General features: G+C 44.0%; 1 protein-coding gene across 1 annotated transcript in view; it reads left to right on the top strand.

Annotated features, from left to right (window-relative positions):
- The window catches only part of LOC124772841 (cytochrome P450 9e2-like), an 86,029-nt gene extending 59,823 nt beyond the window's left edge, over window positions 1-26,206 (top strand). The window contains exons 7-8 of the mRNA XM_047249354.1: window positions 9,185-9,448; window positions 25,667-26,206. Of these exons, the coding sequence (XP_047105310.1) occupies window positions 9,185-9,448; window positions 25,667-25,833 (431 nt within the window). The 3' untranslated portion in view covers window positions 25,834-26,206. The remainder of the gene's footprint in view (window positions 1-9,184; window positions 9,449-25,666) is intronic.
- The last annotated feature ends 1,290 nt before the right edge of the window (window positions 26,207-27,496 follow it).

Genomic DNA, 27,496 nt, shown 5'->3' with positions numbered 1-27,496 from the left:
CCCACGCGGCTCGAGTTATTCTAGCAGTCATCTGATATTGACCCGGATGTGTCTTCTGCTGGTAAAGCAGGCCGTATCGTGAGCAAACTGTGCTATTTGCACTCCAACGGCTGTTGGTATCTCGTTGACGTAATTAATGAATAATAGGAGTGAGAGAACCGATTCTTGGGGTAGGCCCGCCCTTGTCGGGTGGCAGTCAGATGGTTGGCCTCGGATTGTTAAGGTCATTTTTCTGACTTCCAGCTAATTGGCGATGAGTTTGCTGTAACAAGTTGGTACTGGCGTTTGTTGTTCCAGTTTCCGGTTCAGGTGTTCTCTCCAAACCGTGTCCTATGATTCTCCTATGTCTAGAAAATTGTAGCGGAGGCACTGGTTGTGTTAAGGTTCTTTGTAACATGTTCTGCTAGTCGTAATAATTGCAGCTCCACCGACAGTTTCCCTTGGAAACTGTATTGTTCTGCCCAAACTGTAGCATCAGGCACTAGACATTCAAGGAAACGGGTGTAGATAACGCTTTACAAGGTTTTACTCATCCCGCTGAACAGATGCTAACAGGTCTGTAATTTTAGCTATTGTTACATCCAGCCCTGGCTTTGGGTTAGGCAGCCGCTGTAAATTCCGTTTAACAGAACTAGAAGTTATCTTAGCAACTTCCTGAAGTGGAGGTTGCTTATTCTGTCAGTGCCTGGTGCCTTACTCGCCTGGAGTTTCTTCTTTACCATTCTTACCTCTTTTGGTGCAGGGAGGCTTGGTTGCGATGTATCGTCTTTTGTCATAGTCCACTTCACAAGTTGGTTGGTGATATATAACGTACTCGTTCTCGGTTACGTTTAATGGTTCCCTCAGTAATGTTGTCTGCTGTTCGAAGGATGTAGCAAATGTTTCGGCTTTGGTCAGTGGGTCTACGGTTAGTACCTGCGGGGGTTTGGATAGATTTCACAGGAGTTGAGTCGGTTAGTATAATTTTAACTCGTTTCATTTCATCTTTCTTCTGGAGTAGGAAGGTGAACATCATGTCTTCCAACAGAGGACAATTTACGCGCCTTCCGTATTTTTCGTGTTATATAGTCCACCGCATAGTCGATCTGGTCCGTTGCCTGGACCTCCAGTGTTGTTTCTGAGGTGTCTTTTAAATTGTGCCCAGTTATTTTCTTGGTGTATTCTTCGGGACTGTGGGTGATTTATCCTCGGAAGTGTTGCCAGAAGCCGGCCGAGGTGGCCGAGTGGTTGTAGGCGCTACAGTCTGGAACCGCGCAACCGCTACGGTCGCAGGTTCGAATCCTGCCTCGGGCATGGATGTGTGTGATGTCCTTAGGTTAGTTAGGTTTAAGTAGTTCTAAGTTCTAGGGGACTGATGACCTCCGAAGTTAAGTCCCATAGTGCTCAGAGCCATTTGAACAATTTTTTTTTGTTGCCAGAACAGGGTCGTGGTTCCACGATAAATCGTTTGTAGTTACCAACTGAGGGTAGATTCCGAGTTCTTCAGTGATAACAATATCTAATACATCTGGATGATGTTGGGTATGACACGAAGTATGAGTTGGTTGGAGTGGGCCTCAAATCATCAAGTCTAATTCCTGTTCTAGGCGAAGCAGTTCGAGGGCCTCTCGGGTTGTTTACTCTTGAGAGCCAAGTGCTTGGCGTTCCAGTCACCTCCAACGCACGTCATTCCATGTGGTGCCAAGAAGTTTCTTATGTTCTGTTTGATTAATTGGGGTGCTCGTCGGAGGTATATCACAACTAGATCTATGTCTCCTAGTTCAGTCCAAATGGTACTGCTCCAGTTTTCGCAGTTGTGGTGGGTCCACTTCTCGATGGGTTATGGCGCGGTGGAGGCAGATAGCTGTGCCGCCACCTCATCGTAGTTGTCCATCTCTACGATATCCTACCATATTTTGAAGCTTAAAAAAATGGTTAAATGGCTCTGAACACTATAAGACTTAACATATGAAGTCATCAGTCCCCTAAAACTTAGAACTACTTAAACCTAACTAACCTGAGGACATCACACACAGCCATCCCGAGGCAGGATTCGAATCTGCGACCCTAGCGATCGTGCGGTTCCAGACTGTAGCGCCTAGAACCGCTCGGCCACTCCGGCCGGCTTGAAGCTTAAAGCTTTCAGTCAGTCGGAGGTAGGTATCGAACAGAAGAACAATACCGGTTTTATATAGTGTAATGAAATCCTGTAATTAGTTCTTTTTGTGGTGAACACCTGTTACCTTCCATATACAGATTCGAAGGTCCTGTGTTTTTGTGTCCATGATGTTATCCTGACTCTTCGATTTGCTCTAGGGTTTCTACCAAGATAGCTATTTTTGACAGCTTCTCTTTTGCTGCCAGCATTCGTTTCCCATGGAGGATCAGTTTGTGTAGAAAATTCTGACTGCTTAGAAGTTTTAAGACCGTAGTAACTTCGTTAAGTGCTGTATCTGAGTCTTTATCTCGAAGCATCCGTGTTGGTTTGTTGTTCTCCTTGAAGTGTTGAAGTAAACGTACGTTCCCCACTTGCTTCTCTCGTTGTTGGAATCGGGTTTCAGTGCATGTTTCGGTGGGTTGGTGGTGGCGGTAGTTGAGCTCCCGACCTTGCCTTGTCGGGTATCACCGGTTTGACGATGTTAGCTGTGGGTTGAAACTCAATGCATATCTCCACATTTAACACACCTTGCAGGTAACCAGCAGTAACTGGCGCTTTCAGTCCAGGGTTGGCAGCGTTTACACTGTGAAAGTTCATTTCGTGATCGATAATCTTTCACTGGCACTTTTGTCGAAAGTACATAGCGTACTAAGTAAAAGGTATAAGACCTTTCTCCATGCGGTAGTGTCACAGCATGTACGGCTAGTGGGCGGAGTTTACCCGGCTTCTTGCGTTTGAACTGGTGCACATCATTAATTGTGAAACCATGCTATTGCAAGTATTGTGGAACTGGCTTTTCTGTGACTGACGTTGGTAGACCCTTAACTACCACCTTTAGGTGCCTGATCTTGATATCTTGATACGCATGGAACGGTAATTGTTGTTCCCGGAAAAGAGAAGACACCTTCTGATAGTTCTCAAATGTATCGACGTGAAATTTCATTCCATCTCCTGTATAAGCTGCTTTTAAGCTTCCACTAATTCGTTCTTTTAGTTCTCTGCATACTTTAACGATATTTTAGCAATTAAAAATTACAATGGGCGGGACAATTGGCAGCTTCGCAGCCATCAGTAGGCGCGGTGCTTCGGCAGTTGCGGACTCCTGCGGTGGATCTTCAGTCAAAGTATCATATCTACTGGCAATTTCGAATTTTTGCTGGGTGGTTTTCTTCGAGGTTTGCACTGCCTTCCGTCGGGTAGCCTTCTACTTTGGTACAGGTTGGAAACCCTCATCATCTTGGGATTGTGTAAGGTGATCTGTTGTCTTCCTGGTGCCTTTGCCACTTGTGACTACAATGGCGGCAGATGTATCTGACGAGGTTAAAACTTCAGAAATGCATCGGGGTCTTCAAATATTTGTCGTTGAATGGACTGTACTTCCTCCAGTACTTGCTGACGTTGTCGTCTCTGTTCTGCATCTTTCTCCTCCTGGTGTTTCATTTTGGTGTCTGGAGTGGACCTCGCCTTTAGGCTTTGTTTGTGTATTGTCACTCAGTATTGCGTCCATCTCTGCGTCCGGGGCGCGGGCCATGGTGTTATCAGATCGGGAACCTATGAACCTGCAGTCGCTCTCACACATGTCTGCAGCTCGTTGTCTATTGGTTAGCGTTGCTGCCTCTGGATCACGGTGTCCCGGGTTAGATTCCTGGACGGGCTGTGGATTTTCTCTGCCAGGGGACTGGATGTTTGTGTTGTCCGTATCACTTCATCATCATCATTCGTGACAGTGGCTAGATTGGATTGTGTAAAAATTGAGCTGTGTAAAAATTGGGACTTGGTACGAGTGCGGATGGCCGCGCAGTTGAGCGCCACACAAACCAGACATGATCGCCCTCACACGTCCGCGAATGTGTTCGTGAAAAACAGGACCACTGCGTAGGTACTTCCGCGAACACGTCCGCGTGGTCACGAAAACACGATAACTGACTTACGACGTACGCTTCGGTAAGAACACTTCGATAAACAATCGAAAACTGTGACGACGCATACATATGTCAGAATGTTGCAAGTATAGTCTTGCCCATACGAATGGGCTTACAAGTACAACTTCCACAGCACGTTGTGTAGGCAAAAACCTTACTAACGGCTGCCTTAATAGTTCTTGCACATTTGATTAATAACGTACTGCATTCTATTCTGCACTCATACACACACGTAACTGTTAGAAATAGCGGGAAACATGCATAAACTAAAGAGTACGCTATGACATATTATCATGTTAGAGAGACGAAGTTATCACCAAGGGAGGCTGCTGTCATGTGATCACAGCGTTGTGCGTACGTCGTTAATTCTGATTAAACTTATTATGCACTCATGTTCAGAAAAAAAAAACAGAACACCTTGAACGACTAGAGATGGAACGTTCATGTTCACAGGACACGTACATTAGTATGTTCTGCAGAAATGATTATCATGTCAGCCATCTTGGTTAAGCAAGTGTCGTGTTGCCTAGTAGACACAGCGCCCGTCATTGGCCCTGGTAACTTGTTCCACGCGTGATGGCACGGACACGTATCAGACGCGAAGGCGTCCTGTGCTTTAGCCATTCTTGGTGCATTCGCCTAGTTCCAAAGTTCATCTGTGGTGATTGGGATTAGGCCGCAGCACTGCAGCCATCGTCTTTCCATACCCCACACATTTTCGATTTGGGACTGGTCTGGTCGTCTGGCAGATCAGGGCAAAAGGCTGACAACCTGTGACACCAAGAAGGCACTTGTTCGTGCAGCAACGTGTCGTCGTGCATTGTCTTGCTGAAAAATGGCGTCTGGAACGTTGTGCAGAAAGGGTGTGGCTACGTGTCGCAGGATGTCCTTCACGTAAGCCACACTGGTCACAGTGCAGTGCCCTTGACCCGCACCAGTGGTGACTTGCGGCTGTACTCAACAGCATCCCTCGCCACAAGGCTTGGTGTGGCGCTGTATGTCTTGTGCAAATGCTCCCCCTGTCTGCGGCGAACCAAAATGCGGCCTTCATTGTCATACAAACAGAATGTGGAATCGTCCGGAAACGCTACCTGATGCCATTCCTTTGCCCAGTGACGTCGTTCCATGCACCATTGCCATCTGGAATTCGTCAAAGGGAGGCGGAGAAGTTTTGCGACGGATTGTCAGTCCTCATAGTGTAAGACTGTTCCACAGTTGCGCCACAGCCAAGGACGACGCAGATCTGTCCTGCAGTGCTATTCGGATGAGGTGTCGATCCACTCGGGGGTTCGTCTGGATGGTGCGATCTGACCCATCTAGTAGGGTTCTACGGTCTTCCGGTCACCACAGGGTTATAGTCATGCGTCATACCTATCTCTGGAGTTTTAAAACTATTTACAGTACTTTTAAAATTGTTTACAATTGCGTTAAATACTAAAGTGATTTACATTCGTTATTACTGTAGAAAAATAAGTGACATTCTGGTAATATTTTTTTTCTGAAGTGGTCTCACGCGTTCGTTTTTCTAAAATGTTATATTAAAATTAATAATTTTCGTCAGTAGTAAAATTTCAAAAACCGCTTCTATGCACTATTTTTCGAAAGCGAACTAGTGATATCACTTTAGAGAAAAATATTACCAGAATGACACTGCTTTTCATTCAGTAACAACGAATGTAAATAATTTGTGAAAGTCCATTACGCAGAAAGTTTAATAAGAATTGACTTGCACGTAACGCTGTGATCACATGGCAGCAGCTCCCTCTGGCGATAGCTTTATCTCTGCAAAATGACAGCTCTTACCATACTCTTTGGTTGAGGCGTGCTTCCCACAATATGTGACAGTTAAGCGTATGTATGAGTGCGGAAAAGTACACAGTGTGCTCTTACATGAATGTACAAGAACTGGTAAATTACCTGTTAGGATTTTTGCCTGCACGATGTATTTTAAAAGTTGTGCTTGTAAGCAGATTCATATGTGGAAGACTACGTATGTTGCTCACTAACGTGTCTTACATGTTTATTGTACTTGTATTACCTATTTGTTGTACATCTGGTGTCGTGCTGCAGACATCTGGAAGTGGCTTAACCCCGAAACTGACCAGTAATGTAATTTATATGCTTGATATGTTAAGGGAATAAAACTGACAGCCTACGATGGTTTAGACGATAAACTGAACAAGAAGAAATTTTGTCATTATTTGTTCAAATTCACCTATCTTTCGGTGGAATTTATGCCATCCCCCAACTAATTTTTTAATTTTGCTATAATGATAATATTCTTTTCTATCACTTGAAACAATGACTACGTACATTTTTTAAATGGATTTGTACATCTTTATAACTGCATTTGAGAGCTCTTAAGCGAGCGAGTGCTTCAACACAACGCTTATTAATGTTGGCATTGAAACTATTCGCAAAAAAAGAAAATTGCACTGAGAGCAAGGCGTCTAGAATGTCGTATTTTAGTGTGAACACCACCAAACGGGCTGTCATGCATTGGTTCTTCATTACGTATCCTTTTTTTTTTTGTGATATGTCTGCTTTGATTCGGCCCGCCACGATTTCCTTTCCTGTGCCAACCTCTTCATATACAGAGTAGCACTTGGAACCTACGTCCTCAGTTATTTGCTGGATGTATTCCAATCTCTGTCTTCCTCAACATTTATTGCTCTAACAGCTCCCTCAGTACCATGGAAGTCATTCCATGATGTCTTAATTGATGTCCTATCACCCTGTCCCTTCTCCTTATCAGTGTTTCCCACATATTCCTTTCCTCTCCGAGTCTGCACCGAACGTCCTGATTCCTTACTTTATAAGTCCACCTAATTTTCAACATTTGTCTGTAGCACCCAAACTCAGATACTTCGATACTGTTCTGTTGTGGTTTTCCCATAGTCGATGTTTCTCTACCATACAATGCTGTCCTCCAAACGTAGATTCCCAGAAATTTCTTCCCCAAATTAAGGCCTATTTTTGATACCAGTAGACTTCTCTTTACCAGGAATGCACTTTCTGCCAGTGCTAGTCTGCTTTTGATATCCTCCTTGCTCCGTCCGTCATTGGTTATTTTGCTGCATAGGTAGTAGAATTCCGTAACTTCATCTACTTCCAGACCATATACCCTCATGTTAAGCTTCTAGCTATTCTTATTTCTGCTACTTCTCATTACTTTTGTCTTTCTTCGATTTACTCCTAATCAGTATTCTGTAGGGCTATTTGCTAGAGTGATTGGAGCAATTCTGCTGTAATAGCGAAAGGCCGGCCAGTGTGGTCGAGCGGTTCTAGGCGCTCCAGTCTGGAACCGAGTGACCGCTACGGTCGCAGGTGAATCCTGCCTCGGGCATTTTTTTTTTAATAGCGAAAATATCCTCTCTACATCCGGCGGTTTTTGACGGAAGTGGGTAAAGCTACTATCTTGTGGTTGATCAGTGGCAACTACCTCTCCCGTGCTTCACAGCCAGAGGAAAGAGTCTGGGTTTTGCCACTAGTTTTTGAACTTTGCACCTGTAGGAAGAGGGAGACTGAGTGCACTCCTATTCTGTGCACCCGTATTCTGTGTTGGGGATCTTGGATTGTGATGTCATAATTAGGCTGCATGAGTATTCCAAAGATGATATGCAAATTGAATTTATATAAATAATGAATGTATTATTATAATGCCCTCTACAATAAAATGTAATTAGCGTTTTAATTTACTGCCAAAATTCAATTAACCGCGATAATCTGAATTTCCCGCCATTTTTGCTGTGTGGGAGGAGGGGAGGTCATTTCCCAGAGGAGTGATGGTGGGGAAGGTAACTTGTGCCGGCTTGGGAAACTCCATAACGTCATGAGAGGACTAACTGATCAAGTAGTTAATTTACATATTTTAAATGAGACAAAAAGTGGCACAGAAACACCTTTACCCTAGGACTGGAATACAGTAAAGTGAATAAAATCTTCTCGGCTTCCGAGTCGAGCAAGATTCTCGAGCTTTCGATGGTCATCCCCGCCGCCAACGCCAGGAGTAAAACCAGTGGCTGCATGGGTTGGGCCACTGTCTTTGATACCCACATTCCGGGGCCCGCATAGTTTTCTGTTTATGTAGCCACGATTGCAGCCTCTGTAACCAGTCAGAGAAGGCCGAAACGAGGCGCGCACGACGGAGAATGCTTGACGCTTGTAGGGAGGTGGGCGCTGCAGTCTCAGGCTCCCGCTCCACGGCTCCACCTGGCGTCACCCTGCCCCGTGGCGTGCCGGAGCTGGGGTGAGCGACCTGCCCGACCAGCTTCCAGGCAGGCGTCTTTCCAGCCCTCTCTCACTAGTGCCACAGGACGCTGTCGTGCCTGTAGAAGTGGAGGCACAGTGCCAGCCCCGGCAGTCAGCGGTTTTACTCCTGAAGACGATGGCGGAAATTTCCATCAAAAACTCGAGCATTTTATTCAAACTGATGCAGCTTCAGAGTCGACAAAATTTCATTGAGTCATGCCGGTACGAAAGACTCTGAGGACAATAAAGTACTACAGACTCCTACATATAGTTCTCAAGGGATCTCGGGTACAAGATTAAACTAATTACGACATGCACTGGAGCAGTGACCCTTTTATTCTCCTTGTGCTCCATTTCCGAATGTGTTGTTGTGGTGGTCTTCAGTCCTGAGACTGGTTTGATGCAGCTCTCCATGCTACCCTATCCTGTGCAAGTTTCTTCATCTCCCAGTACCTACTGCAACCTACATCCTTCTGCATCTGCTTAGTGTATTCATATCTTGGTCTCCCTCTGCGATTTTTACCCTCCACGCTGCCCTCCAATGCTAAATTTGTGATCCCTTGATGCCTCAGAACATGTCCTACCAACCGGTCCCTTCTTCTAGTCAAGTTGCGCCACAAACTCCTCTTCTCCCCAATTCTATTCAATACCTCCTCATTAGTTAATGTAACTGGAAGAAAACCCAGTGCATGGTACCATGGAAAGTATCCCGTGCCATACGCCTCACAGTGGTTTATAAAAAATTGATGTAGATTAGATGCATTCGATTCGCCGTGGCGCCAGAACCACCCTCCATCCAACCCACCAGCTGTCTTCAGTTCGGCTGCTCACGGGCGCGTACTTTCACTGGTGCCGCTTCTGCCTGTGTTCACAGAGACGCTCCGCATGTACACGCCGCTGGCCTCCCTGGACCGCACGTGCGTGCGCTCCTACAGGCTGCCGGCCACAGAGAGCTGCCCTGGCCTCGAGCTGCGACCCGGGGACGGCGTCTGGATGCCGGTGCTCGGCATCCACTACGACCCCGAGTACTTCCCAGACCCGGAACGTTTCGACCCGGAGCGCTTCAGTCCGGAGAGGAAGCATCTCATCAAGCCGTTCACCTACTTCCCCTTCGGGTCTGGACCTCGCATTTGCATTGGTAAGCATCGTCGTAACGTCTGACATCTTTTAAAACTTCGAAAATTTAGCTACCCAAACTGAAGAACGTATTTCTAATACTATATTGTTTCGTGTTAATACGATGTATTTAAGAAATTCTTTCACAGATTTACTAAACGTACTGTTTGTGAAAACGCAACATCAGCAGAATACATGTGACTGAAATGAACGGTTCACCACATATTAGTCAGAGGAAAATTCAGACATGATTAGAATTCTCGAAGTGTATTTGTTCTCTCAAAGATCAGTATGGTGTAAGGCCTCTGCTTATTACAGTCAGAACCTCTAAGAGCTGTGGCGAGGAATCCATAGGACTCCCATGCGCAGCGGCCATTGGATACACAAATGGAAGAATGCAGTGGTCAGTCGTGAATAACCTGAATTTATTGCCGATCGATCTCGACTGTAGAATAGCCATCTTCAGTGCTAGAGGAACAACAAGAAGTAAGATACAAACATACACAGGGCACTGTAACGCAGTAAAAATACCAGCGAGGAAAATATGTCCGTACGTCACTAAACGTGGTCACGTCAAACTTGTGCCTCAACACAACAACTCACATATTTAACACATAGTCACACACATAAGCATACTGACAAAAAGAAGCAGAGTATCTTACAGAATACCAGCATGAATTGAAGTTATTGTTTACAGGCTACTGAAAAACCACAGGTTTGGTCACCTCGGTGAAGAGGCCTCTGTATGAGGGCACATAGTCAAGCTAAAGTTTATTTTGTAAAGGTATCAAGACAGGTACATCTCATTAGTTCCAAATTGGTACACATAGATGTAGCACATATTGCTAATATTAGAAGCTACCAAATAATTTATGAAAAGTAAATTAACAGTGTTAACACGAATTTCCCCCCCCCCCCCCCCCAAATTCCCCCATGACCTTGCCGTTGGTGGGGAGGCTTGCGTGCCTCAGCGATACAGATAGCCGTACCGTAGGCGCAACCACAACGGAGGGGTATCTGTTGAGAGGCCAGACAAACGTGTGGTTCCTGAAGAGGGGCAGCAGCCTTTTCAGTAGTTGCAGGGGCAACAGTCTGGACGATTACCTCATCTGGCCCTGTAACACTAGCCGAAACGGCCATGCTGTGCTGGTACTGCGAACGGCTGAAAGCAAGGGGAAATAACAGCCCTAATTTTTCCCGAGGGCGGGGACTACTGAAGATGGTTCAAATGGTTCAAATGGCTCTGAGCACTACGGCACTTAACATTTGAGGTCATCAGTCCCCTAGAACTTAGAACTACTTAAACCTAACTAACCTAAGGACATCACACACATCCATGCCCGAGGCAGGATTCGAACCTGCAACCGTAGCGGTCACGCGGTTCCAGACTGAAGCGCCTAGAACCGCTCGGCCACAGAGGTCGGTGTTTAATAAGTCACGGCTGGAAAATACTAACGCGAATTCTTTACAGACGAATGGAAAAACTAGTAGAAGCCGACCTCGGGGAAGATCAGTTTGGATTCCGTAGAAATATCGCAGCACGTGAAGCAATACTGACCCTACGACTTATCTTAGAAGCTAGATTAAGGAAAGGCAAACCTACGTTTCTAGCATTTGTAGACTTAGAGAAAGCTTTTGACAATGTTGACTAGAATACTCTCTTTCAAATTCTGAAGGTGGCAGGGGTGAAATACAGGGAGCGAAAGGCTATTTACAATTTGTACAGAAACCAGATGGCAGTTATAAGAATCGAGGGACGTGAAAGGGGAGCAGTGGTTGGGAAGGGAGTGAGACAGGGTTCTAGCCTCTCCCCGATGTTATTCAATCTGTATTGTAATTCTGTCAGAGACAGAAAAGGACTTGTAAGACCAGTTGAACGGAATGGATAGTGTCTTGAAGGAGGATATATGATGAACATCAACAAAAGCAAAACGAGGATAATGGAATGTAGTCGAGTTGACTCGGGTGATGCTGAGGGAATTAGATTAGGAAATGAGGCACTTAAAGTAGTAAAGGAGTTTTTCTATTTCGGGAGCAAAATAACTGATGTGTTCGAAGTAGAGAGCATATAAAATGTAGACTGGCAATGGCAAGGAAAGCGTTTCTGAATAAGAGAAATTTGTTAGCATCGAGTATAGATTTAAGTGTCAGGGAGTCGTTTCTGAAGGTATTTGCATGGAATGTAGCCATGTACAGAAGTGAAACATGGATGATAAATAGTTTGGACAAGAAGAGAATAAAAGCTTTCGAAATGTGGTGCTACAAAAGAATGCTGAAGATTAGATGGGTAGATCACATAACTAATGAGGAAGTATTGAATAGGATTGGGGAGAAGAGACGTTTGTGGCTCAACTTGACTAGAAGAAGGGATCGGTCGGTAGGACATGTTCTGAGGCATAAAGGGATCACCAATTTAGTATTGGAGGGCAGCGGGAGGGGGGGGGGGTAAAAATCATAGAGGGAGACCAAGAGATGAATACACTAAGCAGATGTGGAGGGATGAAGATTGCAGTAGGTACTGGGAGATGAAGAAGCTTGCACAGGATAGAGTAGCATGGAGAGCAGCATCAAACCAGTCTCAGGACTGATGACCACAACAACAACAACACGAATTCAGTACATCGAAAAACCGGTTACAAACATGTAGATAGTGCCATCTATGAATGGCGAGAGGATACAATGCTTACAACGGCATAATTTTTTTAAAAAGATAGGTCATAAGAAATTTAATGGGATAAGAACTTTATTTAAAACATAAAACCGTGACACAGAAAAGGAAAGGGATGCGAGAAACACGATCATCTATAGAGGAGTTAAGAAGACGACTATATGTGATATATCTGGCATTAACCTCGTGGTAGTTAAAAATGTCCTCTTGTCTAAAAACCGTCTGTTAGATAGGGTCAGGTGTCACTGCCTATAATGTGTGCGATATTTGAGCAGATTTGCACCTACTTTATAATACAGGTCTTTACATGTTAGTTTGAATGCATTTCTTATAGGCTCTAGATTATCATGTTTTCTTTTTTAAATTTATGTCAAGATGGGGTAGGAAACATTTACGCTTTTAAGTGCTTATTGTAAAGTTTTACATTTAGCTTTGTAAAAATGTTATTTGAGAGTTTGCCATTTTTGATGCTGCTTGTTTGCCAGTGTCATCTCTTAGTTTTTATAAGTTCAGGCTAACTTATAAACGTTTTCTTGAGTCCTCTGTAAATGACCACGTTTTATGTTTTACACAAAACTGTCGTTTTATTAAATTTCATTGTATTTGTACAACATTGCGTCCATGGTTTTCTAAATTTTATGTTTTTGTATGCAAATGTATGCTCTCGCCATCCACAGATGACAATTACTACACTTTTTTAACTGGTTTTGGAATGTATTGACATAGTTATGTTTATATTTGTATTTAGATTGTTCATTTAATTTTTATAAATTATTTGGTAGCTTCTGTTATTAACAGTTATGTTATGTCTATATGTATGCCACTCACCTATCTTGATGTTTTTACAAAAATATTATTTAGCTTCACTATTTACCCACGTAGATGGTGCTCTTGGTCAATTTGGCAAAACCATTGGTGCTACAATAGTCTGTAAACAACAACTTCAATTATAAATTCATATTCTGTAAAATGTGCTGCTTCTTTTTCTCAGTATGCTTATACACGTGACTAAGCATTCGAATCTGAAAGATATACGTGATTGAGCACAAGTTTGATGTGACCATACTGGGTGATGAGTGGCACACATTTTTCCCCTTCGTATTGTTACTGCATTACACTATCTTGTAAAATCTTGTATCTTATTTGTTTATGTTACCTCTAGCACCGATTATGGCTTTTCTATAGTCGTAATCGATCTGCAATAAATTCAGATCATTCGCCACTGATTGCTGTATTCTTCCATCTGGATATCCTTCTCCACATGGCTGTTAAGTACGTCAGTGAAGAATCAGCAGTGTTGACTGGAGGACCACGGAGAGCAAGTGGCCCTACAATGTTGATTTACCCTAGAGTCTTGATCCAAACATGTTCAAAAGGCGGCGTGTGAGACGAATGTGGAGGGCACTGAGGAAGTGGTACAACTCGTTCTTCGAATGAAGGCTTGCTGGTCGTTCTCGTCAAGTGGCTGTCGTACTGCTGAAAGCAGCTGTGTAGAGCTGCACGAGGGAAGAGATAGTTTGCAGTCACATATGGTGTGCACGTAAGAAGGCGGGTGGTGGGTCGATGTGCAGTAGGAATATATCGTATGATTCTCCAGCCAGTAGCGGCATTTAAATGTGTCTGTCAGTCGTGTGTGCTTTGGGGTGAGCATGCTACATTTGGCATAGGTTTTCGTGTTAGTTTTCTTATGATGAGTGTTCTTTATGGATGGTATAAAACAAACATGCTAAATATTGCATTTTTATATCTTTGATGTGGAAAAAGATGTCAAAAATGTGTAAGATTATTTCGGTTTATCAGAAATAAGAGGATCCACAAACGAATCTTGTTTTACACCATTCTTTCAAATTCTGAGTGAGTATTGCTACGTGATTGACACGGAGCTGAAACACTTTGCAATATGTCATTTTGATAAGATAAAAACCATGAATCTGCTGTGCCTAATATCCTATAAACCGAATATCTTAACTTTTACCTAAGCGTATCATGGATCACACAAACAAAAGCCTTAGTCAAGTCATAAAATACTCCCAACGGTAATCATTCCCGATTTATTGATTATAGTGTATCAGTGATCAGGAAATCCCAGGATCATGTAAATGACATGGAAGGACTAGGCACCGTTAACTATCATCATTAATCCTTTTGACAACAGACATTAACACTGTTGTCCAAAATAAAAGCAACAAACGAACATTTTGCAACGTTGCTTTTATTTGCCACAAAGCAGTACAAACAGATGATAGTCAAGTAGAAAAAATTTAAAGAATACAAAACGTGAACAACTGCAACGTACATATCGGTAGACTAAAATGTTCTTCATGTTTCCAACTTTGCGCACACATTCTGACAACTGGCTAATGGGCTCACTTTTTGCAGCAATACAGGCCTGACAACGATGGGACATGTGAACAATATCACCAGTCCCATGTTGAGGCAATAACTCCCATTCTTCCTGCAGCGCTGCTCGCAAATCTTGGACGGTGGTTGGTGAATGCTAACGTGATGCAACCCGTCTCCCTAGTGCATCCCAGGCAGGTTCAGATTGAAATTGGTATCAGCAGTTAAACCTTCTCGATTCACCCAGGCAATTTCATGAAGAGGTATTTGAGTGGTCGAGTGGTCCCTGCCCACACCATTAGGGATACTCCTCGATATCAGGCTCTTTCCAGAGTGTTTGGGTTCGGAAATCCTGTTCCACTTTCCCTCCAGATGTGAATCCGTCGAGAATCACTCTCCAGACCAAATCGGGACTCATCTGTGAAAAGAACATTGGCTCATTGTTTGACCGTGCAAGTAGAATGTCGGCGACTGCACTCTGTAGGTTCCCTTCTCTGAAGAAGCGTCAGAGGTACATATACAGCAGGTCCCTGACAATACAGGCCACTCTCTAGAAGCCTTCTGCACACCGTCTGTCTCGACACAAGACGTCCTGTGGATGCCTCGAGGTCAGATGCCAGGTGCTGTGTAGTGCTGAGGCGGTACCGTCCTGCCCTTACAACCAAATAATGGTCCTCTCTTTCGTATGTCACACATGGTCGGCCCCACCCTGGTCTTCGGGATACAGTTCAGCCTCTATAAACTGTCGCCAATAGGAGAAGCAACAAAACGACTCACATTAAACCATCGGGCCACACCAGTCTTCGACTGTCCTGCACCCATTCTTCCGGTGGTCCTCCACCGCAGGGAGTGTGGTAGGCGTCACCTCTGTGCCACACTGCACCCTTTGTGACTGTGCACACAGCGGCTGTGGATGTGGGACTACACGGCAAACTGTGTCCCCTCTGACAGATGCCCCGTCGTCATCGATGGCGTGGTGGTTGTTCGGTGACCGGAATGCCGTCTGCCGTGCAGAACACCGTCGTACGAACTTCTGTTGACGACAGGACGGGCAAAAATCGACTTGTTAATTTAAGTTTGGATACTAGTGTATTTTTCAAATTAACAACAGGTCCTCTTTAAAAAAAACAGGTAAGGAAATCAAAAGTTAATTTGCCTTGTTAAATTTACACACTTGAAAGCGTTAAAAATGGTGAATAATACAATTGCCCTTTTGAAGTCTTTTAACAAAATGCAAAAAGAATAAGACTAACAACATTGACCTATGAAACGTTTAAATTAAAAGAAAATTAAATAAACCAGCAAACAATTAAAACCGAGCTCTAGATAAATTTCTGCAAGCGATCTCAAAACGAAGATATTAACTAGTTAACAAGACGTAACAGATCACCTTTACGCCTTATCCAAAGCGTTTACAGCAAATAATTTAAAACAAAATTTAAAATAAGGCTACAATATGTGTTAAACACAACAATAAACTTAAAAGGAAAATTCCCTGTGCGAAGCCAGTTACTCAGAGAAAGGGCTTTTGGCAGACAGCAAAATTTCATTTACGGTGCAAGTCAGATAAACATAAGGTACTCAACTTCAGCGCACACAGTCACGGGACGCGACCGCGAACAAGTAGCAAGCCAGGCTGGGAAGTGCTCGAGAGCCGTCCACGCGGCTGCAAGCATCCCGGGTCCAAGCACCAAGAAGCCGCACACATGGAATGCTCTCCTCAGAACTTAGTTAGTACTGTCAACAAACAAAGAACACAAATGTCTCACAGAATCATACTACACTACTGGCCAATAAATTGCTACACCAAGAAGAAATGCAGATGAGAAACGGGTATTCATTGGACAAATATATTACACTAGAACTGACATGTGATTACATTTTCACGCAATTTGGGTGCATAGACCCTCAGAAATTATTACCCAGAACAACCACCTTTGCCCATAATAACGGCCTTGATACGCCTGAGCATTGAGTCAAACACAGCTTGGATGGCGTGTGCAGGTACAGCTGCCCATGCAGCTTCAACACGATACCACAGTTCATCAACAGTAGTGACTGGCGTATTGTCACGAGCCAGTTGCTCGGCCACCACTGACCAGATGTTTTCAGTTGGTGAGAGATCTGGAGAAAGTGCTGGCCAGGGCAACAGTCGAACATTTTCTGTATCTAGAAAGGCCCGTACAGGACCTGCGACACGCGGTCGTGCATTATCCTGCTGAAATCTAGGGTTTCGCAGGGATCGAATGAAGGGTAGAGCCACGGGTCGTAACACATCTGAAATGTAACGCCCACTGTTCAAAGTGCCGTCATTGCGAACAAGAGCTGACCGAGACGTGTAACCAATGGCACCCCATACCATCACCCCGGGTGATACGCCAGTGTGGCGATGACGAATACACGCTTCCAATGTGTGTTCACTTCGATGTCACCAAACACGGATGCGACCATCACGATGCTGTAAGCAGAACCTGGATTCATCCGAAAAAATAACGTTTTCCCATTCGTGCTCCCAGGTTCGTCGTTGAGTACACCATCGTAGGCGCTCCTGCCTGTGATGCAGCGTCAAGGGTGACCGCAGCAATGGTCTCCGAGCTGATAGTCCCTGCACCTGCAAACGCCGTCGAACTGTTCGTGCAGGTAGTTGTTGTTGTTGTTGTTGTTGTTGTGGTCTTCAGTCCCGAGACTGGTTTGATTCAGCTCTCCGTGCTACTCTATCCTGTGCAATCTTCTTCATCTCCCAGTACCTGCTGCAACCTACATCCCTCTGAATCTGCTTGGTGTATTCATCTCTTGGTCTCCCTCTACGATTTTTACCCTCCACGCTGCCCTCAAATACTAAATTGGTGATCCCTTGATGCCTCAGAACATGTCCTACCAACCGATCCCTTCTTCTAGTCAATTTGTGCCACAAACTTCTCTTCTCCCCAATCCTATTCAACACCTCCTCATTAGTTATGTGATCTACCCATCTAATCTTCAGCATTCTTCTGTAGCACCACATTCCGAAAGCTTCTATTCTCTTCTTGTCTTAACTATTTATCGTCCATGTTTCACTTCCATACATGGCTACACTCCACACAAATACTTTCAGAAACGACTTCCTAACACTTAAACCAATACTCGATGTTAACAAATTTCTCTTCTTCAGAAACGCTTTCCTTCCCATTGCCAATCTACATTTTATATCCTCTCTACTTCGACCATCATCAGTTATTTTGCTCCCCAAATAGCAAAATTCCTTTACTACTTTAAGCGTATTATTTCCTAATCTAATTCCCTCAGCATCACCCGACTTAATTCGACTACATTCCATGATCCTCGTTTTGCTTTTGTTGATGTTCATCTTATATCCTCCCTTCAAGACACCATCCATTCTGTTCAACTGCTCTTCCAAGTCCTTTGCTGTCTCTGACAGAATTACAATGTCATCGGCGAACCTCAAAGTTTTTATTTCTTCTCCATGGATTTTAATACCTACTCCGAATTTTACTTTTGTTTCCTTCACTGCTTGCTCAATATACAGATTGAATAACATCGGGGAGAGGCTACAACCCTGCCTCACTCCCTTCCCAACCACTGCTTCCCTTTCAAGCCCCTCTACTCTTATAACTGCCATTTGGTTTCTATACAAATTGTAAATAGCCTTTCGCTCCCTATATTTTACCCCTGCCACCTTCAGAATTTGAAAGAGTATTCTAGTCAACATTGTCAAAAGCTTTCTCTAAGTCTACAAATGCTAGAAACGTAGGTTTGCCTTTCCTTAATCTAGCTTCTAAGATAAGCCATAGGGTTAGTATTGCCTCACGTGTTCCAATATTTCTTTTTGTGTTGCAAACGTCCCTGTCTGTTGACTCAGGGATCGAGACGTGGCTGCACGATTCGTTACAGCCATGGGGATAAGATGCCTGTCATCTCGACTGCTTGTGATACGAGGCCGTTGGGATCCAGGACGGCGTTCCGTATTACCCTCCTGAACCCACCGTTTCCATATTGTGCTAACAGTCACTGGATCTCGACCAACGCGAGCAGCAATGTCGCGATACGGTAAACCGCAATCGCGATAGGCTACAATATGACCTTTATCAATGTCGGAAACGTGATGGTACGCATTTCTCCTCCTTACACGAGGCATCACAACAACGTTTCAACGGGCAACGCCGGTCAACTGCTTTTTGTGTATGAGAAATCGGTTGGAAACTTTCCTCATGTCAGCACGTTGTAGGTGTCGCCAACGGCGCCAACCTTGTGTGAATGCTCTGAAAAACTAATCATTTGCATATCACAGCATCTTCTTCCTGCCGGTTAATTTTCGCGTCTGTAGCACGTAATCTTCGTGGTGTAGCAGTTGTAATGGCCAGTAGTGTACAAATGAAAATTACTGTTCAACCACGATTCCACTTATAGAACCTTTCCAATAAGGTCATACGCCCTAGTAAATAAGCATCGCTAAACGTATAAGATGTAAAAGAGAACTACTCAAATGGAGCCGTAAATTCTTCCAGGAAGGAGTATAAAAAAGAACTCTCTAAGGTCTTACCATTCGCTTGGTGTCATAACACACAAAACTTAAAGGGCTGGACAGTAGTAATACCAGAGAGCACACCAGCTCCTAAAACACAGTGAAAACAAATATTAAAATACAGAAACAATTTGTTCTCTCAGATAAAACAATTTCAAAACAAACGTGAATTTTTAAAAAACTACATAATTTATAGGTCCCTGACATAATTATGCGTGGTAGCTGAGCACATTAAAAATCGCCATAACAACATTAACAATTTTAGAGAGAACGCTGCCCAACATACTATAATACAAGTCACCTCAAAGACACACAGAGTAGGCAGAATCTGGTCAGTTTGTCCTAGAATAACATAGAGTCAACTAACAAAGGCATGCGTGACCACTCAATGAATATAAACACGAACATCTGCGCCAACAGCTTGCAGAACGGTAAATCGGTGCCCAGAGCCCAACAACCAGATACGCACGACATAGAAGAAACAAATCTTTTGCCTTCGACCCAGTCCTGGCAAAAAAGAGTGAGCGACGATCAGGAGAAGACGTCTTGCCGATCCGCACCGCGTGTCCCAGCTCCACACTGCGCGAAGTCTTCACGTAGACTGCCTACACTGCGCTGCTGCAAGGACTTTCTCGACGCCCCTCTAGCGGCCGCTTTCGGAGCCTATCTGTGGCAGAGACAACCGCACAATAGTAATACGCGCCACTTGGTGAGAGGCTAGCTAGAAGGTATCGATAACCGCCACGGTTCATTCATCTGTCAGTGTAAATATAGCGTGTTCACTTGTCACTACTGTTCGGTATTGAGCATGTTTTCTTGTACTAAGTTTATGTACTATTATGTTTATTGTACGTTATATTCTCGAAAGTTTTTGAAAATAGTGGTAGTAATGAGATGAGTCGGTAATTCTGTACTATTTGTCTCCTTTTCTGTGAAATACCTTGAAAACAGCATTTTTAAACGTCTCTAGGAAATATGGTTGTGGAAAGATTGATTACGCAAGTAACTGCTGAAACACAGCTTAACTCCATTTCATTGTTTTGCTACTGATGTCTTTATTCCCGATTGAACATTTATTTTTAAGGCAGCTGATAACACTGAAATCTTCTTTTAGAGAAGCTGAATTTTTTCAAGTTTGTTTTGGAAGGTCTTTCTTAGGAACTATGGGCTATCTCCTAAAGAAGGGTTCAAAACTAAATTATCTGCTAGTGACAGAAAAAAAGTTATTGAATGTTTCTATAACCCTAGGGTTATTTATGATCGATTCGTTACGTACCTTTAAAGAAATGTATTCATTTTGTTGATTTGTGTCTCCTGTCTCATCATTTACTTTGTTCCAGATAGTTCTTTGTTGTGGCAGGAGTAGTTTATTTTTGTCTTGAAAGTGCGAGGAGCACATACATTTTGATCATTTGATGACTTTGCTTAGAATTTTAAAGTACGCTTTGTAACGAGATTTTATCTTGATGTCATATGTGTTCCTTGATCCCAAGTAGAGTCTTCTTTCCTTTAGGCCTAATATTCACACGCCTTTTGTAATCGAGGCTTTAGTTGCGTTTAATCTTGTTTCACCAGTTAATTTCTAAGGAAAACAGTTTTCATAGTGCCCTATAACTATGCTACAGAACACACTACATTTTTCATTCCCATCAGGTGTATTGTGTACATGTTCCCCTGAAATTTCGCAGATCCTTTCTGAATTGCTCAAATCCTTTCTATTTTGTTACGTTATCGAGTGACGGCTTCTTAATATATAATTTTTTGTAGAGTGGTCACAAACCGAAACGGTGGACTTCGTGTTGCTTACCCCCGTGTATGACCAGTTCTCAGGGTACGCACCAGCTGGAGTATGAGGTGTGGGTCAGGAAGGGCAGAGGTGACTCGGCTCAGCACTGACCGTTCCTCTCTGCAGATAATGCTTTCTTACTTGCAAACAACTGTAGTGAGCGTGCAGTATGAACAGGACCGTCACTGCAGTTCCAAAGGGGAGGCTGGATCGTGCGATCTACCAATTTCGACGACCTTTGGCTTACTGGCAATGGTCCGGGACTCCTCGAAAGGACCGCCTATGGAAGGTTTACGTCACTACGATGTTCGTTCCCGAACTGACCGATATCAAATGCTACGATGAAGAATGCATTTCAGACAAGATGGTATCAAAATGGGTCAAATGGCTCTGAGCACTATGGGACATAACTACTCAGGTCATCAGTCCCCTAGAACTTAGAACTACTTAAACCTAACTAACCTAAGGACACTACACACATCCATGCCCGAGGCAGGATTCGAACCTGCGTCCGTAGCGGTCGTGCGGTTCCAAACTGAAGCGCTTAGAACCGCACGGTCACACCGGCCGGCTCAAGATGATATCGTTCGATAGCTCGAAACTAAGGAAGTTTTATCTGTATTGGTCATGAACGTGGTGAAATTAATATCCAAGAGAAACGCCTTTATAAAACGATAACAAAGCATGCCCCCGTAGCGTACTCGGCTGGAAGCAAGCGTACGCAATGTGCATTTGCAAAGGATTTCTCTGCTTCTCCTAATTACACGATACTTATCTTACCACGATGAGGTGAAAATAAGTGAGCCTTCAAGAAACAGAAAGATTAGTTGTTTGGTTGATTTCGGGGAGGGGACCAAACAGCCAAGTTTTCGGTCCCATCGGATTAGGGAAGGATGGGGAAAGAAGTCTGCCGTTCAGTTTCAAAAGTACCATCCTGGCACCTCCCTGCAGCGATTTAGAGAAATCAGGGAAAACCTAATCTGAATGAAGCGACGCATGTTTGAACCGTCGTCCTACCGAATGAGAGTCCAGTGTGCTAACCACGGCACCACCTCGTTCGGTCAACAGAAAGGGAGAGAAAAAGATTCCAGCACTAAGTGCGTAATACTGTGGGACATTTTTTCATTTTCACATTCTCTGAAAGAGAACATTGTATGTCGTGAGAAAAAATAAGTACAAAAAATAAAGCCTGCCCCGTCGATTAAACACTTGTCATCGCAGATGGTAGGCACATAAACTGATCATTTTTTTTTCCTTTTTCACGATAAATTTATTTTATTTGTGAGAACAGTATATACGAGGCGAGTTTTTTAAGAAAGTACCGTTTTAAAATAAAAAAAGACGTGCTGAGATCATCATCATCATCATTTAAGACTGATTATGCCTTTCAGCGTTCAGTCTGGAGCATAGCCCCCCTTATACAGTTCCTCCATGATCCCCTATTCAGTGCTAACATTGGTGCCTCTTCTGATGTTAAACCTGTTACTTCAAAATCATTCTTAACCGAATCCAGGTACCTTCTCCTCGGTCTGCCCCGACTCCTCCTACCCTCTACTCCTGAATCCATGAGTCTCTTGGGTAACCTTGCTTCTCCCATGCGTGTAACATGACCCCACCATCTAAGCCTGTTAGCCCTGACTGCTACATCTATAGAGTTCATTCCCAGTTTTTCTTTGATTTCCTCATTGTGGACACCCTCCTGCCATTGTTCCCATCTACTAGTACCTGCAGTCATCCTAGCTACTTTCGTATCCGTAACCTCAACCTTGTTGATAAGGTAACCTGAATCCACCCAGCTTTCGCTCCCATACAACAATGTTGGTCGAAAGATTGAACGGTGCACAGATAACTTAGTCTTGGTACTGACTTCCTTCTTGCAGAAGAGAGTAGATCGTAGCTGAGCGCTCACTGCATTAGCTTTGCTACACCTCGCTTCCAGTTCTTTCACTATGTTGCCATCCCGTGAGAATATGCATCCTAAGTACTTGAAACCGTCCACCTGTTCTTACTTTGCTCCTCCTATTTGGCACTCAATCCGTTTATATTTCTTTCCCACTGACATTACTTTCGTTTTGGAGATGCTAATCTTCATACCATAGTCCTTACATTTCTGATCTAGCTCTGATATATTACTTCGCAAACTTTCAATCGAATCTGCCATCACAACTAAGTCATCCGCATATGCAAGACTGCTTATTTTGTGTTCACATATCTTAATCTCACCCAGCCAGTCTATTGTTTTCAACATATGATCCATAAATAATATGAACAACATTGGAGACAGATTGCAGCCTTGTCTTACCCCTGAAACTACTCTGAACCATGAACTCAATTTACCGTCAACTCTAACTGCTGCCTGACTATCCATGTAAAGACCTTTAATTGCTTGCAAAAGTTTGCCTCCTATTCCATAATCCTGTAGAACAGACAATTACTTCCTCCTAGGAACCCGGTCATATGCCTTTTCTAGATCTATAAAGCATATATACAATTCCTTGTTCCACTCATAACACTTCTCCATTATTTGCCGTAAGCTAAAGATCTGGTCTTGATAACCTCTAAGGGGCCTAAACCCACACTGATTTTCATCCAATTGGTCCTCAACTAATACTCGCACTTTCCTTTCAACAATACCTGAGAAGATTTTACCCACAACGCTGATTAAAGAGAAACCTCTGTAGTTGTTACAATCTTTTTTGTTTCCGTGTTTAAAGATTGGTGTCATTACTGCTTTTGTCCAGTCTGATGGAACCTGTCCCAACTCCCAGGCCATTTCAATTATCCTGTGTAGCCATTTAAGACCTGACATTCCACTGTATTTGATGAGTTCCGACTTAATTTCATCCACCCCAGCCGGAAGATATCACAATAATTTTATTTTTACATGAAGGCCTGTACCTTAATCTACTTTTCTACATTATGTCCGTCAATATTGAGGCACTTGTCATAACGTTGTACCTGTTTCTGAATATCCTCCTCATAGAAGTCTGCCGCCTGACTTGTTAACCACTGCATCACCACTGTTTTGACTTCGTCATCGCCTTGAAGGCGCAGACCGCCCAGGTGCTTCTTCAAGTGCAGGTACAGATGGTAGTCACTGGGCGCAAGATCGGGGCTGTACGGAGGATGATCTAGAGTTTCCCATCGAAAAGATGTGATGAGATCTTTGGTCTGATTCGCCACATGCGGACGGGTATTGTCTTGCAGTAAAACGATGCCCTTGCTCAAGTTGCTTTGATTCTGGTGTGACGTAGGCCACCAATGTTTCATCGCCCGAAGCAATTTCGATTAAGAAATCATCACCGTGGTTGTGGTACCGCTCAAGAAAATTCAGTGAACTGTCTAAACGTTTGGTTTTCAGCACATCCGTCAACATTTTCGATACCCAACGTGCGCACAATTTTCCGTAATTCAAGTAGTCGGTCACAGTGCCATACAAAACACTACGAGAAACATTAGGAAAGTCATCCCGCAAGGAGGAAATCGTAAAGGGTCTGTTTTCTCTCACCTTATTGTCCACTTTCTGCACCAAACATTCATTAACGACCGAAGGACGCCCACTCCGTTGTTCATCATGCACATTTGTGCAGCCATCTTTAAATGCTCTCACCCACTTTCTTACCATTCCATCACTCATAATGTTTTCTCCGTAAACTGCAAAGCTCTCACGATGAATATCGATCGCTTTTAGGCCATTAGCACTAAGAAATCTTATAACAGCCCGTACTTCACAGTCGGCGGGACTCACGATTATCGGAGGCATCTTAAACACTCAGTACACAACATAAACAAGAAAGAATGAGACTGTAATGGCGTCAGTGCGTAGATTAAGGTACAGGCTTTCATGTAAAAATAAAATTATTGAGATATCTTAGCACGTCTTTTTTAATTTCAAAACGGTACTTACTTAAAAAAAACACGCCTCATAACTTTTGCGACAGCCTCCATTCCTTTGGAAAAAGAGGAAATGCGTTGCCAGAAGTGCGACTCGAAACCCTTGACTCTGATCTGAATGCAGGCCTTTTATTACTTTTCATTTTTTTTAATTTCACGTAGCCACTGCCCGTGTTAGTAGGGGTTTTCTTCCTCGAGCATCTCTGCAACAGATCTAATCACTAATTCCACGATTTGTCACGAACAACTTGGTTGCAGGGCTGAAACGTATAAATAAAATTTCCATATTTTCGTGTGTTCTAACGGTTCCACCTGGTTAAGATCGGATTCTGCGTCATGGTTTCTGAGTTCTATTGTTTCATAAGCGGGAGCGTAGTGACCTAGACGGTTTCACAGTTACTTTATTCGAGTGACATCTGACTAGCATTTAAAAGCTCATCGAAGTCGGTGAATCACAGGCTGAGGTCCCTTCTCGACTGCTTGAAGGAGTCCCGAATACACTGCATTTTCCCACTCCACGAGCCAACGATAATGTCCAGGTGGTTTCTGACAACCACAGTGCAACACAATGGCAACAGTACAGCAGACGGGGCCGCGCGGAGTGGCCGCGTGGTTTGAGGCGCTATGTCACGGACTGCGAGGCCCCTCCCGCTGGAGGTTCGAGTCCTCCGTCGGGCATGGGTGTTTGTGTTGTCCTTAGTGTAAGTTAGTTTAAGTAGTGTGCAAGTCTAGGGACCGATGACCTAAGCAGTTTGGTCCATTAGGAATTCAAACACATTTGAACATTTTTTTCCCAGCAGACGTCGTCGATCTGTCGACATTGCCCCAGCACCGCTGGACTCGAGTAGCGAACCAGGACTGTGAAAGACGTTGTACTATCTTTCACGGCCTTGCTGTTGTCACATTGCGTTACTTCCTTCATGGTGTTTCTGTTTCACCTTTTCCATCGAAACTGGTTTCCTACCACTGCCCTCTTTTTGCTCACCTATAGAGTCTCCGTGTAGTTCACTGCTGACTTTCGCCTTTGCAGCCCAGAGGTTCGCGCTGATGGAGTCCAAGGTGGTGCTCGTCCACCTGCTGTCCAGGTTCAGCCTCCAGGTGGTCGCCAGGACGCCGGTGCCGCTCAGACTCCAGCCGGACAGCGCCACGCTCACCGTCAGAGGCGGCGCCTGGCTCGGGATCCGAAGCAGGGTCTGAGGGTCTGAGCCAGCGCCCCGGCCGCTTCTCACGACACAAACGTTACACGCACTTGTAAAACGTACTGTGCCTGTGAAATCATACATGTCAGAGCAAAACGGTTACTACGTCACAAAGAGCTATGCTACTGTTTTAAGTGCAAGTGTGTCGTTTTAACTGTGCTTTTGTCTGTAGCCTCCATAATATTATTCTGTTACTTTTGTTCACTTGCTCTGTTTATCTTGTATACCATACTACCAATTTAAGTAGATTATACGAGGGCAGTTCAATAAGTAATGCAACACATTTTTTTTCTGAAACAGGGGTTGTTTTATTCAGCATCGAAATACACCAGGTTATTCCCCAATCTTTTAGCTACACAACACTATTTTTCAGTGTAATCTCCATTCAATGCTACGGCCTTACGCCACCTTGAAATGAGGGCCTGTATGCCTGCACGGTACCATTCCACTGGTCGATGTCGGAGCCAACGTCGTACTGCATCAATAACTTCTTCATCATCCGCGTAGTGCCTCCCACGGATTGCGTCCTTCATTGGGCCAAACATATAGAAATCTGACGGTGCGAGATAGGGGCTGTAGGGTGCATGAGGAAGAACAGTCCACTGAAGATTTGTGAGCTCCTCTCGGGTGCGAAGACTTGTGTGAGGTCTTGCGTTGTCATGAAGAAGGAGAAGTTCGTTCAGATTTTTGTGCCTACGAACACGCTGAAGTCGTTTCTTCAATTTCTGAAGAGTAGCACAATACACTTCAGAGTTGATCGTTTGACCATGGGGAAGGACATCGAACAGAATAACCCCTTCAGCGTCCCAGAAGACTGTAACCGTGACTTTACCGGCTGAGGGTATGGCTTTAAACTTTTTCTTGGTAGGGGAGTTGGTGTGGCGCCACTCCATTGATTGCCGTTTTGTTTCAGGTTCGAAGTGATGAACCCATGTTTCATCGCCTGTAACAATCTTTGACAAGAAATTGTCACCCTCAGCCACATGACGAGCAAGCAATTCCGCACAGATGGTTCTCCTTTGCTCTTTATGGTGTTCGGTTAGACAACGAGGGACCCAACGGGAACAAACCTTTGAATATCCCAACTGGTGAACAATTGTGACAGCACTACCAACAGAGATGTCAAGTTGAGCACTGAGTTGTTTGATGGTGATCCGTCGATCATCTCGAACGAGTGTGTTCGCACGCTCCGCCATTTTAACAGCTCCGTACAGCGCTGCCACCTGTTGGAAGTCAATGAAACTATACGAGACGAAGCGGGAATGTTTGAAAATATTCCACAAGAAATTTCCGGTTTTTTCAACCAAAATTGTCCGAGAAAAAAAAGTGTTGCATTACTTATTGAACTGCCCTCGTACTTCAGGGCGTAAACAACCGTACGTAATAGCAGAGGAGTGGCCGAGCGGTTCTCGGCGCTACAGTCTGGAACCGAGCGACCGCTACGGTCACAGGTTCAAATCCTACCTCGGGCATGGATGTGTGTGATGTCCTTAGGTTAGTTAGGTTTAAGTAGTTCTAAGTTCTAGGGGACTGATGACATCAGCAGTTAAGTCCCATAGTGCTCAGAGCCATTCGAATCTCTCTTTTGTAATAACGGAATTATGTTGCCAAAGAAAAAGTACAGTGACGTAAATTTCACACTAGTTTTGGTTCAAAAATTG

Source organism: Schistocerca piceifrons, chromosome 2, assembly GCF_021461385.2.
Source record: "Schistocerca piceifrons isolate TAMUIC-IGC-003096 chromosome 2, iqSchPice1.1, whole genome shotgun sequence".
Taxonomy (NCBI): Eukaryota; Metazoa; Arthropoda; class Insecta; order Orthoptera; family Acrididae; genus Schistocerca; species Schistocerca piceifrons.
This window is presented reverse-complemented; position numbering and strand designations above follow the sequence as displayed.